Raw genomic sequence first — 16,087 nt, 5'->3', positions numbered from 1 at the left:
CCAAGACTCTTCCTATAGCTGGCCGCCCGGTCAAACTGAGCAATCGGGGGAGAAGGGCCTTGGTCAGGGAGGTGACCAAGAACCCGATGGTCACTCTGACAGAGCTCTAGAGTTCCTCTGTGGAGATGGGAGAACCTTCCAGAAGGACAACCATCTCTGCAACACTCCACCAATAAGGCATTTATGGTAGAGTGGCCAGACAGAAGCCATTCCTCAGTAAAAGGCACATGACAGCCCACTAGAGTTTGCCAAAAGGCACCTAAAGACTCTCAGACCATGACAAACAAGATTCTCCGGTCTGATGAAACCAAGATTGAACTATTTGGCCTGAATGCCAAGCGTCACGTCTGGAGGAAACCTGGCACCATCCCTACGGTGAAGCATGGTGGTGGCAGCATCATGCTGTGGGGATGTTATTCAGCGGCAGGGACAGTGAGACTGGTCAGGATCGAGGGAAAGATGAACGGAGTGAAGTACAGAGAGATCCTTGATGAAAACCTGCTCCAGAGCACTCACGACCTCAGACTGGGGCGAACGTTCACCTTCCAACAGGACAACGACCCTAAGCACACAGCCAATAAAACGCAGGAGTGGCTTCGGGACAAGTCTCTGAATGTCCTTGAGTGGCCCAGCCAGAGCTTGAACCTGATCGAACAGCTCTGGAGACCTGAAAATAGCTGTGCAGCAACGCTCCCCATCCAACCTGACAGAGCTTGAGAGGACCTGCACAGAAGAATGGGAGAAACTCCCCAAATACAGGTGTGCCAAGCTTTTAGCGTCATACCCAAGAAGACTCAATGCTGTAATCGCTGCCAAAGGTGCTTCAACAAAGTACTGAGTAAAGGGTCTGAATATTTATGTAAATGTGATATTTCAGTTTTTTATTTTATATAAATTAGCTAAAATTATAAAAACCTGTTTTGCTTTGTCATTATGGGGTATTGTGTGTAGATTGATGAGGAAAAAAATCAATTTAATCAATTTTAGAATAAGGCTGTAACGTAACAAAATGTGGAAAAAGTCAAGGGGTCTGAATACTTTCCGAAGCCACTGTATGGCCAGCTATGTAAAATCTAACATTGATTTATCCTGCTATAGATGTCGTTCAATTGGTAATATTATTTTATCTTATTTTAATGTCTCTTAAGGGGAAAGTAATCTAAAAGTAACTGAAAGTAATCTGATTACGTTACTGAGTTTGGGTAATCCAAAAGTTACGTTACTGATTACAGTTTTGGATAGGTAACTAGTAACTGTAACGGCTTACATTTAGAAAGTAATCTACCCAACCCGGATAGTCACATAACAGCAAATCTAGCTAGCACAGTCTACGGTGCATAAATCACAGAAAAACTAGGACTACTCTAAGCATGTTATACAACAGCATTGTGGTTGAAAGTAACACTAATCCACCTCTCACCACTAATATCCCATGGTAATTAATCTCTATTTTACCTGCAGTGGTAGAGGCAGGCATGTTGAAGATCTCTGTTCCTGGCTGGCCAGCATCTGGAAATAAAAACATAATATTTTTAAAGCATATTCTTTTTGTCAATGAATATAGTATCTACAGTACTACAGTATCAATGCTGTATGCGGTCACTGTGGTGGTGGGACTCACTGAAATCAGCATCACTGCCGACCACGGTCATCTTCTTGATCATCTCCTGTTTCTTGGACTTGACAATGGCTGAGGTGCTCTCAGTGAGCTTGCTAAAGAAGGCTGGGGGCTGGGTGTTGGGAGGGGAGCGAGAGCCCATGCTGTGGGGAGACGTCCACGTCTGGTTAGCATCAGGAGAACTACTGTACTATACACAACAGAACATACAGCCCTCCATTTTTACCAAGAGTTGTCCAGAGAATTTGTTAACAATAAGGAGTACGTAACTGACATTGTGGGTTAGAGTGATTAAATGATTACTAGCTGTGTGAGAAAGGGAAGGAGGTAGGGTGAGGCCTTACCCCTGCTCTCCCTGCTCGTTGGGGTAGCAGGCCCCTTGTGTCTCTGGTTCAGACATGGCTCCTGCAGGGGACACTGGCTCAATGCCGTCTGCAGACATACTGACAGGTGACGCCTTGGGCTGAGGAGACCTAGGATACACACACACAAATAAGCCACTGTGGTCTGGCTGAGTATAGTAGTTTATATTCAACTTCTACATTTCCACATGCTGATAGATATATTGTACATAACATGCTGACACCACTGCTCGCGTTATGTGTGCGAGCGTTGCAAAATAAATGTACACATACATGTTATTCAATCATTGCAACGAGTGTCTGCGTAGCCAGGTGCTAAAATAGAACTTGGTTCTATTTGTGACGCTTGACGTGCTGCAAGTCCCGCCTCTCCCATCTCCTCATTGGTTTTTAGGAGCATATAACCACGTGGGTGATTGAAAGATGAACTGAGGTCCACACTCCAGTCCAGTGGTGGTAATGCACCTTAAAGTTGGTTGCCAACCGCCATATAAAGTCCAAAGAAGAAGAAGTCTGAAGGAGGAGAGATTACTAGAAACTAACTCGGTTTACCCTTTTATCTGTGGATTAATTGTAGGAGTAGAGGACCTTGTGCATTTCAGGTAAAATAACAACCCAATGTTTATATCCCAGGACAAAGCTAGCTAGCTAAATTGCCATGAATGTTTAATGCTTTTAAACCTGTCCCCAAATTAATATAGTTGGTTCAGAGTTCGCGTTCATATTTCAACCTGCGTGTCCTGATCACGTCTGGTGTGGATGGACAAAATCAACATGCGCGCGATGCAGACGCACATCTAGTCTGCATGTAAGTGGACATATTGTACATGAAGTAACCTAACGTAGCAGGGGTAAAAGAAAAACCTGACTGGGACACCCCTCAATTTGCTCCTGGTGAGAAAAAGGTGGGAGGTTCTCTTCTGCACTGTTCAACCAATCCAGTAAATGTGAAGGAGGAGTTAAAATGGAGTGCCGCCTTGTTAACGTCCAGAGGCGGAAGTCGCACCACAGGCTCTCTTCCATTTCCCCTGAAAACCGGATGCATCAGATTGTGTCGACCCCGTTGAGGGTGTACATGAAGTAACACACAGTCCTGGGCCATACCTGTCTCGGGTACGTTCCCCTCCTGCCTCCTCTGGAGTGTAGCGAGGTCCCTGGCTAGGCTCCTGGGAGGCAGGCAGGGCATGGGGAGCGCTGGGGGGCCGGGTCAGGTCCAGGACTGGGTTGCTGTGGTAGGACTGCTGCTGGGCCTGTTGGCTCTGCCGGGTATAGTCCTTGGTGATCACCTCCTGTTACCCACAAACAACAATCACAGACACAGGTCAGACACAGGTCAGACACAGGTCAGGCAGCAAGGAGGAAACCTACCTACTTCTACATTTGACATTTTAGTCATTTAGCAGACGCTCTTATCCAGAGCGACATACAGTTAGTGAATGCATACATGTATTATAATTTTTTTTTTTTTTTGTGTTTTCTTTTCATACTGGCCCCCCGTGGGCTGCGACAGAGCCTGGACTCAAACCAGGATCTCTAGTGGCACAGCTAGCACTGCGATGCAGTGCCTTAGACCACTGCGCCACTCGGGAGTAGTGACTTCTATACTCCCACATCCCCAACCCGTTCAGCAAGAGCTTTCCCTTCCACTATTCAGCCCACAAGAAAAGCTCCCCATTTCATTTCTACAGAAGACTTTGATCTAAGAAGAACTGTATTTGAAATCATCCTTATCATGGTAAATGCAACACTGATATAATACAGCAAAATGTAATCATTCTTTAAGATCAATATGAACATGTCATTAACTAGAAGTGAATCTGTGTCTTGTGGAGGAAGTTGTGTGTGGGGGCTTACACTGATGTGCTGGGCAAGGGTGACCACCCTCTGGCTGCCTTTGATCAGGGGGGATTGCTGGCCCGGGGACAGCCTCTCCTCGGAGGGAGGCCGGTACAGACCGTGCTGCTCCATGGGCATCATCTTCTGTTGAGCTGAGGGTCCAGGACACAGCCCAACACCCACACACACACAAGCACCCACACAGATTACACACACAGGGGTGGAGCCATACAGAGCGCGCACACATACACACATACACACACACACACACACACACACACAGATTGCACACACAAATTAAGCAGCACCACCAGGGACACAGACACACACAGAGGGGACAAAGAAGGAGAAAATTCAGTTGCTTGGGCAAGTTTGAATAGAGGCAGCTTACAGGCAGAGAACTTGTTATAAAATAAACCAAAACAAATGCATAATTAAAAAATGTATTGTTTTCAAAACAAGTCCATTATGTGCACAGCAGACATTGTGCTCGGTAAACATTGCTGTGCATAATAGTGCAACGGCAGTTTCCCTGCTGCAGAAATCGTCTGTCTCTACTAAGTGTTGTCAGCCAGTGTTGGATGTGACAAGCTACATTTGATTGGATGTGACAAGCTACTTTTGATCACTACTGACTTATTTACATATTGCACTCTCCTCAAAGGAGAGATGCACAAATCTCAAACCCAAGAAGCTTAGCGGTGACATAAAATGGTCCTTAAATTGATGAGCTTTGAAGAAATGTCGACAAATTTAAGAACTACCGAACACTGCTGCTGCTTTTCACTTCTATATTTATGATATAGGCCTAGATTTCGGGAGATCAAATGGGTTTCCTGCCAGTATAGTGTAGTATAGTACCAGTTAAAATGGACCAGAATGTTCTCAGTCAGCCCTAGTGTGTCATTAAGGGTAATTGGGGAACTCTTTTGAGGTCATTCTCCCAGGGGGCTTTCAGGAGTGCCCTAAGCCAATTTGACTAATCTCTTGCTTTCATTACAGAAACTGTTTCGCAATGCGCATACAGTCTGGGTGTGTTGTGTTGTGCTCTGGAAATGTTCTGCACCAGAGCATTAATCTTTGGAGCAGCTGATGTAAGTCAGTCCACCCCTGGAGGGCAGCATAGTTCCCTGGAGTCCCACTGTGTTGAAGACACTCCTCTGTTCTGTTGCTAGAGCTTAGGAACAACATGACACTCTCTCAGAAAATAGTGTCTCCGGTCCATTTGAAATGCAGCTTTAAAGTGCACTACTGTCTTCTCTCTGTAGCATTGTGAATGTACTGTCTAGCTTTTTCCTAATCGACCGTACTGAACATGCAACAGTATATATACATTTATCACAGTATGTTATACCACAACACTTATCTGGGCTCAGCATGCACACGTGCCCTATATGCATGTCATAAATATTGATGTGGCACGTAGCTTTACAAGTGGAAAAACAAGAAAACAAGATCAACATTTTTTGTGATGGGAAAAGGTTTTGTTGAGAGGTATGCGTTGAGCGGTTTGCATGTGGAAAAATCAGCATAAATTACAGTGAGGCGTAATAAGGACATGCAGAGATTTTGTGGCCAGAAGCTGCAGCACCCCCCTCCACCCTGGATCTTTTTATGGGTCTCACCACCACCCCTCACGCCCTCTCCCTGCCCCCCACCTCGACCCCCCTCCAGTGGAAGAGCAACGCTGTCTGGAGCCCCAGGGAGGTTGTCTGTCTGTCTGGTGGGGCTTTAGGCTCATGATGCACCCTTACAGGCTCGCCTGGATGTTTCCTACTACATGACTCACACTGGTTTATATTGAGAGACCGACTGTCACACACCATCTAAGCTTTCTCTTTTGTCATTTAGGTAACCTAGCTAGCAATATTCTGCCTTATTTCTGGCACATTTTAGGTTTTGTGAGGTGAGAGTCTGTAAGGAAGGTGTCATTACTAACTATTAATCAAATACTAACAGAATTACTACAATCCTCATAAGCATACTAACATTACATCTCATAGATTAGTTTCTAATATGGAACTCTCGAACACTACAGATGAACTAAGTCTGCAATATGGGGGGGGGGGTGCCACATGGTAGGCCGTCACATCCTAAAATGAAAATAAGAAGCAGCAAAGAATATTACGCTTACATTTTATATGAATGATACCTTAAAGGGCACCTAGGATCTTTCTCTTCAAGGAAATACCAATTGTGTTCTGTATTTTTACCATAATAATGGTCAATACATAATAATTTAATAAAAATGAGCTGGATAATTTGATTTATCCAGCTCGTAAGCTGCTTTCATCTCCTTAATATTCTGTCCATATCTAGTAAGTCAGCTCCAGTTTCTGCTTTTTCTTCTGAATGTCAAAACGGGTTAAATAATAATATTAGATGGTCACGTATGGATATTTTTTTCTTTTCCAGAGGTCACCTTTGGTGGTCTTCAAGTAAAATTGACATAGTTCTAAGTTACATGTAAAAAAAGCAAAAATATTATAGCGTTGGGAAAACCCCCGAAAACATAACATGTAGAAATGAATTGGACTGATTTGATAATGCCAACCACCACAGCGTGCAATATGCCACAGAAGAACGGGGGGAGGGTCTGGTTGATGAGGGGACCCTGGGATCCAGAGCGTCTTACCATCACTGGCGCTGTTGGCCACGAGCGAGCCCGTCTCTGGCATCCCCGTTTCACAAGAAATTTGACGCATGATAATTGCGTTTATGAAGTTGGCCGCAGTCATGGTGGTCTTACCGAGTGATCGGAGCTCTTGTTCCTGAACGGACATCGGTTTGTTTTGAGTCTTTTCCCTACTAGGCGTGCCACTTTCTCCGCGGCCAACAGGGTTATCCGACTGGGGGGGCAGCAGGTGAGGTGGGGGCCGGCCTGAGTGGTGAGAGGCTGCAGAGCCCTGGGGGTAGGGCACGGGGTAACCCCCTTGGTTAGGGCTGGCCAGCTTGGGGTCAGATTTGCTGGAGGATATAGAGGGCCCATGTTGGTCTTGGGTGTGTTTAGGAAGGCCTCCCCTGCTCTTGCCACCATCCCGGCCCATTTCCTTGGGGTCTATGATTGGTGGGTAGCCCTCAGGAGGCATCCCGGTCCTCTGGAGGTGGCCGTAGCCTGGGTAGCGACTGGAGCCTGGCATGGACCTGGGAGAAGTAAACCAATCACTTAAACAGTCAGTGAACATGCCAACCACAGATGACCCCCGCTACAGTCTGCACATCATATTTAGAAGAAACACAGAAGGAGCACATGATATTCAGTGAACCAAGGTACATACTGTAGGAAACACTTAGCCATTTATCCGACATGTTACCGTGCAGCTTACCTTAGCACAGAGGGGTTGTTGTGGTCACTGACAGGCAGACTCTTGCCCCCAGTATTGTGCAGGACGCTGGGCCTCTGCTGGACACTGTCCTGGGTACGAGGGGACATCGGGGAGTGCTGGTGGCTGTAGCCGGAGGAGGGCCTGACACTGCCACTGCTGCTACCACCGGAGCTGTGCTCTGTGCCTGAGGGAGGGAACAGAGAGAAAACAGTACACACATTACACACTGCACAGAGTAACATCTTTCATATCATAGAACATCAGCATACACATCACATACAGACCATGTGCTGTAAATGCGCTACTATAATGGTAATAACATATAATATAACATAACACAGCGTAATAATGGAATAGCAGAGAAACAGACCGGCAGCGAGTGTGTCTAGATCTTTACACACCTGGTCTCCAGATGGGTGCATGTTCCACGTTGCCATGAGAGATCCCCTTCTCTCTGTCCCGGTCCCGCTCTCTCTCCCGCTCTCTGTCTCGCTGTCTCTCACGATCCCGCTCTCTCTCCTGCTCCCTGTCTCTCTCGCGGTCTCTCTCTCTCTCGCGGTCTCTATCGCGGTCTCTCTCTCTCTCGCGGTCTCTCTCACGGTCTCTCTCGCGGTGTCTCTCGCGGTCTCTCTCCCGGTCTCTCTCCCGTTCGCGGTCAGCAGACGATGGTGTGCCGTGCTGCTTGCTCATGTGTTGGGGCCCAACTACACAGCAAAGGAGAGACACAAACAAAACACACACAGATGAGTCAGTCACACATCAACCCTTTTAAACACAGACAACTCCTCTGTTCCCAGGGCGCTGGCTGGTGTGTAGAGTATAGTCCAGTACCTGGTGAGATTGGGGAGGTGGTGTAGGGCCGGCTGGGGAAGGCTCCCTGACCCCCGGGGATGTAAGTGATGCGGTCCATGGGGGAGCTGGAAGATCCTGCAGAGGGAGGGACTAGGACAGGTAAGTGTGGCACCTGAGACAGATCAATGATCCCTGGGGAAGAGAAGGCAAGAAGAACACTAGTCAAAACTACAGTACACTACACTGGTCCAGCTAGGCTTCCTTTTTGTGTGCGTGTGTTTGCACTGTGACCAGAGTGAGGCTCACCGCGCGGGGCAGCAGAGTAGGGCATTTGGAGGGGCTGGTCCCGTGGCGAGAGCCCCCTCAGCAGGTCTGAGCGCTGGGCAGCCATAGCGGCGGCTGCAGGCCACTGGTGCATCTGCTGGGAGGTGATGTAGTCGTTGAGCAGCGTCTGGCGGTTCTCCAGGGCCGCCGTGTCGGGGAAGCCCCGGATCAGGTAGGGGTAGGGGTGGGGGTAGCCAGGGTTAGGGGCCAGGTGGCGAGGCAGGTAGTAGGCCGCTAAATGGGGAGGAAGACAAAGAGATGTCATCAAATCGTGCCATCATATAAAGTCCCATAATCCTTCCCCCGAACCACATCCTTTCAACAGACAGAAAGAGGAGTTATTTAAGGAGCTCCTCTGTAGTGTACTGTACAGTGGACACGAGAATGGACCAGTTGTGTACTATGTACCTGGGTCGATGGGGATGCCCTGACGCAGGGAAGCAGGATCAAAGGATAGGGGGATCTGTCCTCGGTACACGTCGGCCCCCAGACCCTGCAGCAGACGCTCGTACGATGCCAGGGACGCCTGTTGTTGGGCCTGTTGCTGGGCCTGCTGCTCGGCAACGCCTGGCAGGGGTGACTTGCCGGAGCTCATCTCCCGAGGGGTCGGTGTGGCCTTGCGCTCCTGAGGCTGGTTCTTATTGGAGCCTGGACCACACAGAGAGGAGAGATGGGAGAGAGCAGGATGCTTTAGAACACACACACACTGTGGGCTTCATATTAGGTATTTTCACACTAGGGGAGAGCAACTCAACCTAGGGCAAATAACAATCAATGCATCTCAATCAGACAGGCTAGGGGAGTGAACGTTTAAACGTTTTAACGTTGGGATCCTTAACGTTAAGAAAAATCCCTAACTGAAAATCGTTGTTTTTTTGTTTCCCACCCAGCACATTTTTCACATTATAGCCTAACTAGACGATAGTTGTGTAATTTAAATAAAACCAGAGAGGAAGAGGTGAACTTTAGGCTACTTTGGTGAATTTGCGAGGCATGCAAGACAAGACATTGCGAGATACAGATTACCAAGACATTCTTCCTGCCTGCCCCCTCCTCTCTCTCCCTCACGCTGGCTCGCCTGCTCGTGCTCTTCATTAATAATGTGAGTGTGTGTTCAGTCTTCAGTCTGTTGCATGTAAAATATCCTAGCCTATTCATTGATGATAGGCCCTGCTTTACTGAAGTTGCGAGACATTGCAGGCCAAGAAATGGTAAGATACAGCATTCCATTGCGTGATACAGCTTTTGATTGACGTTAGATAAGCCTAGTGCACGGTTCTGACTGTCTGCCTAGAGATCAACCTACTTATATTGTGCCCCTCCCCTCTCTCTCCGCCCCTCGCTAGCTCGCTATGAAAGATGCGAGGGTTTGTGTTCTCGGAAGTACGGCAACTAATCAGTCTCCTCCATTCCAAAAATACTCAATCTTAGGAGTGTATTCCTAGCGGAATCGAATCTTGACACTCAGAAATGGTAGTCGACAACAGGAGTCAAGGAATCAATTATTTTCCACCACTCCGTCATCATTGCTAACAGTTGTAAAAATGTCAGAGAAAGGCAAGCGACAGCAGCGAAGTCCTGTATGGCAATACCTTGAGAAGTTAAATGAGAAGGAAATGCAAACTGAGGTACAGTAATGGTAGTACAGTTGCAACACTTAACTATCTGAAAGGGACACAAAACCGTTGCTTGCAGCAGTGCAGCTGCATTGTGAATTCACAACAGAAAACTGATTTTAAAAATGACTGTTTAAACGATAAGAAAATGTTTCCATTTGTCACATCCCTATGACAGTGTACAGTCAGGTCTCAGTGTGTGACATACCTTCATGTTGCCGCTGGCCTGAGTCTCTGGATAGGGGGGATCCTCGGTGAGAAGGCCCAGGGTAGGGAGCCCTCATGCCACCCTTGTGTTCCTCGTAGCCCACAGGGCTGTGGTGAGCCTTGCCACCCTGCTCACCCCCCATTGCCAGGGGCGAGGAGCGAGCCACGGAGCTGGCCGTGCTGACCACAGTGCTGGGACGGCCCTTAGGACCCTCCTCGTAGCGACCCCGCTGCTCAGGGCCCCGCATCTCCAGATGGGAGGGCATGCCGTAGTGGGAGCGTGGGGAGCTGGCGATTATGGACCGAACGTCGTGCCCCTTCCTTGAGCCACCCTGCTCCTGCTTCATAGGTGTGCCCTGAAAAATGGACATAATGAGAAACACTGAATATTTCTACCAACAATAGTGACTTTTCTTGCTTTTTTATTTTCCTGAGGCACTGTGCACTGACACGCAGTGCATCTACAGTGTGGCATTCCACTCACCTGTGCTATGATGCCCTCTTTGCCAGCCTTGGGCATCATCATGCCTTCGGGCATCAGTCGGAGCTCCTCTCTGGGGATGAGGTGGATGGATCGGCCCCCCTCCTTCACGGTGGGCACAATGGCCTCTCGGCCCTTCATGGGGTCAGCCATCTGGCCAGTCCCTCGGGGCGGGGAGCCCTCTCTCTTCATCTGCTTGGCCTCCCGCCTCATGTAGCCATCCTGGATGTCCAGGTGACGGGGGATACCTGGGGGGAGGAGAGGAGGGGTGGAACACAAACACACAGGAGTTAAAATTGGAACTTCTCTTGAGCCATTGTACAACTAGGTGAGGTGAAAATTCCCAGATGGAATAAAAGAGAGTGGGTCTATTTGTTTACCCTGTGAAATGGAACCACGGATGTGGTGGGTTGGGTGTGGGTTGTCTCTCTCGTGAGATATGGCTCTGCCTATCAGACCTGAAGTAGAGGCGGAAGTGAAGAAAGAATAGCATTGGTTACCTCATTGTAGTCCTCTAGTCTACGTAAAGTACATGCTAGAGCTGTTAGAGGGTAGCTGACTCCTCAACTTACCCTCACAGTTAGCTGCAGACAGTGTCTCCCTCATGGGCAACCCCCTGACATCATAGGGGCGCTTCAGCCCCAAGATCTCCCCAGGCTGGCCCCGGCCGTCATCTTTCTGAGAGGGTGGGCCTGAGGAGAACACAGCACAAACAACTGTCAACAGAGGAATAGGGATAGTCCACCTAGAAATACCAAGCATCAGATGGCATTGAGGGGTGGTTTTTACTCTTCAGAAATTATTCATACCCCTCAACTTATTCCACATTTTGTTGTGTTACAGCCTGAATTCAAAATGGATTCAATATACTTTTTTCTCACCCATCTACACACAATACCCCATAATGACAAAGTGAAAATATATATTTTATTTTTTGCAAATGTATTGAAAATGAAATACAGAAATATCTCATTTACATAAGTATTCACACCACTGAGTCAATACTTTGTAGAAGCACCTTTGGTGGCGATTACAGCTTTGAGTCGTCTTGGATATGTCTATATCAGCTTTGCACATCTAGATTTGGGGATTTTCTCCCATTCTTCCTTGCAGTTTTTCTCAAGCTCTGTTAAGTTAGATGGGGAGCGGCGGTGAAAAGCAATCTTCAAGTCTTTCCACAGATTTTCAATGAGATTCAAGTCTGGGCTTTAGCTGGGCCACTGAAGGGCTTTCACATTCTTGTTCTGAAACTATTCCAGCGTTGCTTTGAGTGTATACATGGGGTCATTGTCTTGTTGGAACTTAGATATTCTCCCCAGTCTAAGGTCGTTTGCACTCTGAAGCAGGTTCTCATCAAGGAGTTGCCTGTATTTGGCTCCATATAGGTGTGTTTCATTCTAAATCATGTACAAATAATTGAATTGGCCACAGGTGGACTCCAATCAAGTTGTAGTGACAGCTCAAGGATGATCAAAGGAAATTGGATGTGAATACAAAAGGGGTGTGAATACAGTGAACAGTGCATTCTGAAAGTATTCAGACCCCTTCACTTTTTCCACATTTTGTTACGTTAGTCTTATTCTAAAATGTATTAAATAAAAAATGTTCCTCATCAATCTACAGACAATACCCCATAAAGACAAAGCAAAAACAGGTTTTTAGAAATACCTTATTTACATAAGTATTCATAACCTTTGCTATGGGACTCGAAATTGAGCTCAGGTGCATCCTGTTTCCATTGATCATCCTTGAAATGTTTCTACAACTTGATTGGAGTTCACCTGTGGTAAATGCAACTGATTGGAGATGATTTGGAAAGGCACACACCTGTGTCCCACAGTTGACAGCGCATGTCAGAGAAAAAACCAAGCCATGAGGTCGAAGGAATTGTCCGTAGAGCTCCGATACATGATTATGTTGAGGCACAGATCTGGGAAGGGTACCAACAAACTTCTGCAGAATTGAAGGTCCCCAAGAACACAGTGGCCTCCATCATTCTTAAATGGAAGAAGTTTGGAACCACCAAGACTCTTCCTAGAGCTGGCCGCCTGGCCAAACTGAGCAATCGGGGGAGAAGGGCCTTGGTCAGGGAGGTGACCAAGAACCCGATGGTCACTCTGACATAGCTCCAGAGTTCCTCTGTGGAGATGGGAGTCCATCCAGAAAGACAACCATCTCTGCAGGATTCCACCAATCATGCCTTTATGGTAGAGTGGCCAGACGGAAGCCACTCCTCAGTAAAAGGCACATGACAGCTCGCTTGGAGTTTGCCAAAAGGCACCTAAAAGACTCTCAGACCATGAGAAACAAGATTCTCTGGTCTGATGAAACCAAGATTGAACTCCTTGGCCTGAATGTCACGTCTGGAGGAAACCAGGCACCACTCATCACCTGGCCAATACCATCCCTACGGTGAAGCATGGTGGTGGCAGCCTCATGCTGTGGGGATGTTTTTCAGCGGCAGGGACTGGGAGACTAGACAGGATTGAGGGAAAGATGAACGGAGCAAAGTGCAGAGAGATCCTTGATGAAAACCTGTTCCAGAGCATTCAGGACCTCAGAATGGGGTGAAGGTTCACCTTTCAACAGGACAACGACCCTAAGCACACAGCCAAGACAACACAGTGGCTTCGGGACAAGTCTCTGAATGTCCTTGAGTGGCCCAGCCAGAGCCCGGACTTGAACCCGATCGAACATCTCTGGAGAGACCTGAAAATAGCTGTGCAGCAACGCTCCCCATCCAACATGACAGAGCTTGAGAGGATCTGCAGAGAAGAATGGGAGAAACTCCCCAAATACAGGTGTGCCAAGCTTGTAGCGTCATACCCAAGAAGACTTGAGGCTGTAATCACTGCCAAAGGTGCTTCAACAAAGTACTGAGTAAAGGGTCTGAATACTTATGTAAATGTGATATTTCAGTTGTAGTTTTTTTTATAAATTTGCAAAAATTCTATAAAAAAAACTGTTTTTGCTTCGTCATTAAGGCGTATTGTGTGTAGATTGATGAGGGGGGGGGAAAACAATGTAATCCATTTTAGAATAAGGCTGTAACATAACAACATGTGGAAAAAGTGAAGGGGTCTGAATACTTAATGCACTGTAAGTAAATTAGAAATGTCTATGTCATTTTCGATAAACTTTAATGGAAGCCTCTCCAACAAAATCCAGGTAGAATCAGGAATTCACCAGGGCAGCTGTCTAGGCCCCTTACTTTTTTCAATCTTTACTAACGACATGCCACTGGCTTTGAGTAAAGCCAGTGTGTCTATGTATGCGGATGACTCAACAATATACACGTCAGCTACCACAGCGACTGAAATAACTGCAACACTTAAAGAGCTGCAGTTAGTTTCAGAATGGGTGACAAGGAATAAGTTAGCCCTAAATATTTCATTTGGGACAAATCATTCACTAAACCCTAAACCTCAACTAAATATTGTAATGAATAATGTGGTAATTGAGCAAGTTGTGAAGACTAAACTACTTGGAGTAACCCTGGATTGTAATCTGTGGTCAAAACATATTGATACAACAGTAGCTAGGATGGGTAGAAGTCTGTCTATAATAAAGCGCTGCTCTGCATTCTTAACAGCACTATCAACAAGGCAGGCCCTAGTTTTGTCGCACCTGGACTACTGTTCAGTCGTGTGGTTAGGTGCCACAAAGAGGGACTTAGGAAAATTGCAATTAGCTCAGAACAGGGCAGCACGGCTGGCCCTTGGATGTACACAGAGAGCTAATATTAACAATATGCATGTCAATCTCTCCTGGCTCAAAGTGGAGGAGAGATTGACTTCATCACTACTTGTATTTGTGAGAGGTATTGACATGTTGAATGTACCGAGCTGTCTGTTTGAACTACTGGCATACAGCTCAGACACCCATGCATACCCCACAAGACATGCCACCAGAGGTCTCTTCATAGTCCAGAACAGACTATGGGAGGCGCACAGTACTACATAGAGCCATGACTACATGGAACTCTATTCCACATCAAGTAACTAATGCAAGCAGTAAACTTAGATTAAAAAACCCAGATAAAAATATACCTTATGGATGAGTGGGGACTGTGAAGCAACACAAACATAGGCACAGACACATGCATACAAACACACGATAACATACGACTATGCACACACGTACACATGGATTTTGTGTTGTAGATATGTCGTAGTAGGGCCTGAGGGCACACACTTAATATGTTGTGAAATCTGTTGTGAATGTATTGTAATGTTTTTAAAAATGTTTAACTGCCTTAATTTTGCTGGACCCCAGGAAGAGTAGCTGCTGCCTTGGCAGCAGCTAATGGGGATCCATAATAAATACAAATAAACTTGCAAAATGTCTAAAAACACATTTTCCCTTTGACATTATGGAGTATTGTGTGTAGATGAATGAGAAAAACAATACATTTAATACATTTTAAATTCAGGCTTTAACACAACAAAATGTGGAATAAGTCAAAGGGTACGAATACTTTCTGAAGGCACTGTATGTACAGTTGAAGTCGGAAGTTTACATACACTTAGGTTGGAGTCATTAAAACTCGTCTTTCAACCACTCCACAAATTTCTTGGCAAGTCGGTTAGGACATCTACTTTGTGCATGACACAAGTAATTTTTCAAACAATTGTTTACAGACAGATTATTTCACTTATAATTCACTGTATCACAATTCCAGTGGGTCAGAAGTTTACATACACTAAGTTGACGGTGCCTTTAAACAGCTTGGAAAATTCCAGAAAATGATGTCATGGCTTTAGAAGCTTCTGATAGGCTAATTGACATAATTTGAGTCAATTGGAGGTGTACCTGTCCCCTGTAGCTCAGTTGGTAGAGCATGGTGCTTGCAACGCCAGGGTTGTGGGTTCGTTTCCCACAGGGGGCCAGTATGAAAATGTATGCACTCACTAACTGTAAGTCGCTCTGGATAAGAGCGTCTGCTAAATTACTAAAATGTAAATGTAAATGTACCTGTGGATGTATTTCAAGGCCTACCTTCAAACTCAGTGCCTCTTTGCTTGACATCATGGGAAAATTAGAAGAAATCAGCCAAGACCTCAGAAGAAAATGTGTAGACCACAAGTCTGGTTCATCCTTGGGAGCAATTTCCAAACGCCTGAAGGTACCACGCTCATCTGTACAAACAATAGTACGCAAGTATAAACACCATGGGACCGCTCAGGAAGGAGACGCGTTCTGTCTCCTAGAGATGAACGTACTTTGGTGCGAAAAGTACAAATCAATCCCAGAACAACAGCAAAGGACCTTGTGAAGATGCTGGAGGAAACAGGTACAAAAGTATCTATATCCACAGTAAAACGAGTCCTATATCGACATAACCTGAAAGGCTGCTCAGCGAGGAAGAAGCCACTGCTCCAAAACCACCCATAAAAAAGCCAGACTATGGTTTGCAACTGCACATGGGGACAAAGATCGTACTTTTTGGAGAAATGTCCTCTGGTCTGATGAAACAAAAATGGAACTGTTTGCCCATAATGACCATCGTTATGTTTGGAGGAAAA

The 16,087-nt window shown here is 46.4% G+C and overlaps 1 protein-coding gene across 1 annotated transcript in view; it reads right to left on the bottom strand.

Moving 5' to 3' along the window:
* The window catches only part of LOC121584775 (nuclear receptor corepressor 2-like), a 204,824-nt gene that overhangs the window by 6,721 nt on the left and 182,016 nt on the right, over positions 1–16,087 (bottom strand). The window contains exons 32-46 of the mRNA XM_045225707.1: positions 11,135–11,254; positions 10,943–11,020; positions 10,566–10,810; positions 10,083–10,437; positions 8,667–8,906; positions 8,241–8,492; positions 7,974–8,126; positions 7,544–7,846; positions 7,143–7,326; positions 6,452–6,960; positions 3,835–3,968; positions 3,085–3,269; positions 1,963–2,091; positions 1,622–1,761; positions 1,456–1,509 (exon numbers count right to left, since the gene is read on the bottom strand). Of these exons, the coding sequence (XP_045081642.1) occupies positions 1,456–1,509; positions 1,622–1,761; positions 1,963–2,091; positions 3,085–3,269; positions 3,835–3,968; positions 6,452–6,960; positions 7,143–7,326; positions 7,544–7,846; positions 7,974–8,126; positions 8,241–8,492; positions 8,667–8,906; positions 10,083–10,437; positions 10,566–10,810; positions 10,943–11,020; positions 11,135–11,254 (3,081 nt within the window). The remainder of the gene's footprint in view (positions 1–1,455; positions 1,510–1,621; positions 1,762–1,962; positions 2,092–3,084; positions 3,270–3,834; positions 3,969–6,451; positions 6,961–7,142; positions 7,327–7,543; positions 7,847–7,973; positions 8,127–8,240; positions 8,493–8,666; positions 8,907–10,082; positions 10,438–10,565; positions 10,811–10,942; positions 11,021–11,134; positions 11,255–16,087) is intronic.

The sequence above is a fragment of the Coregonus clupeaformis genome, chromosome 16 (assembly GCF_020615455.1).
Source record: "Coregonus clupeaformis isolate EN_2021a chromosome 16, ASM2061545v1, whole genome shotgun sequence".
Classification (NCBI taxonomy): domain Eukaryota; kingdom Metazoa; phylum Chordata; class Actinopteri; order Salmoniformes; family Salmonidae; genus Coregonus; species Coregonus clupeaformis.
Note: the sequence above shows the minus strand (reverse complement) of the source record. Positions and strands in the feature narration are given on the sequence as shown.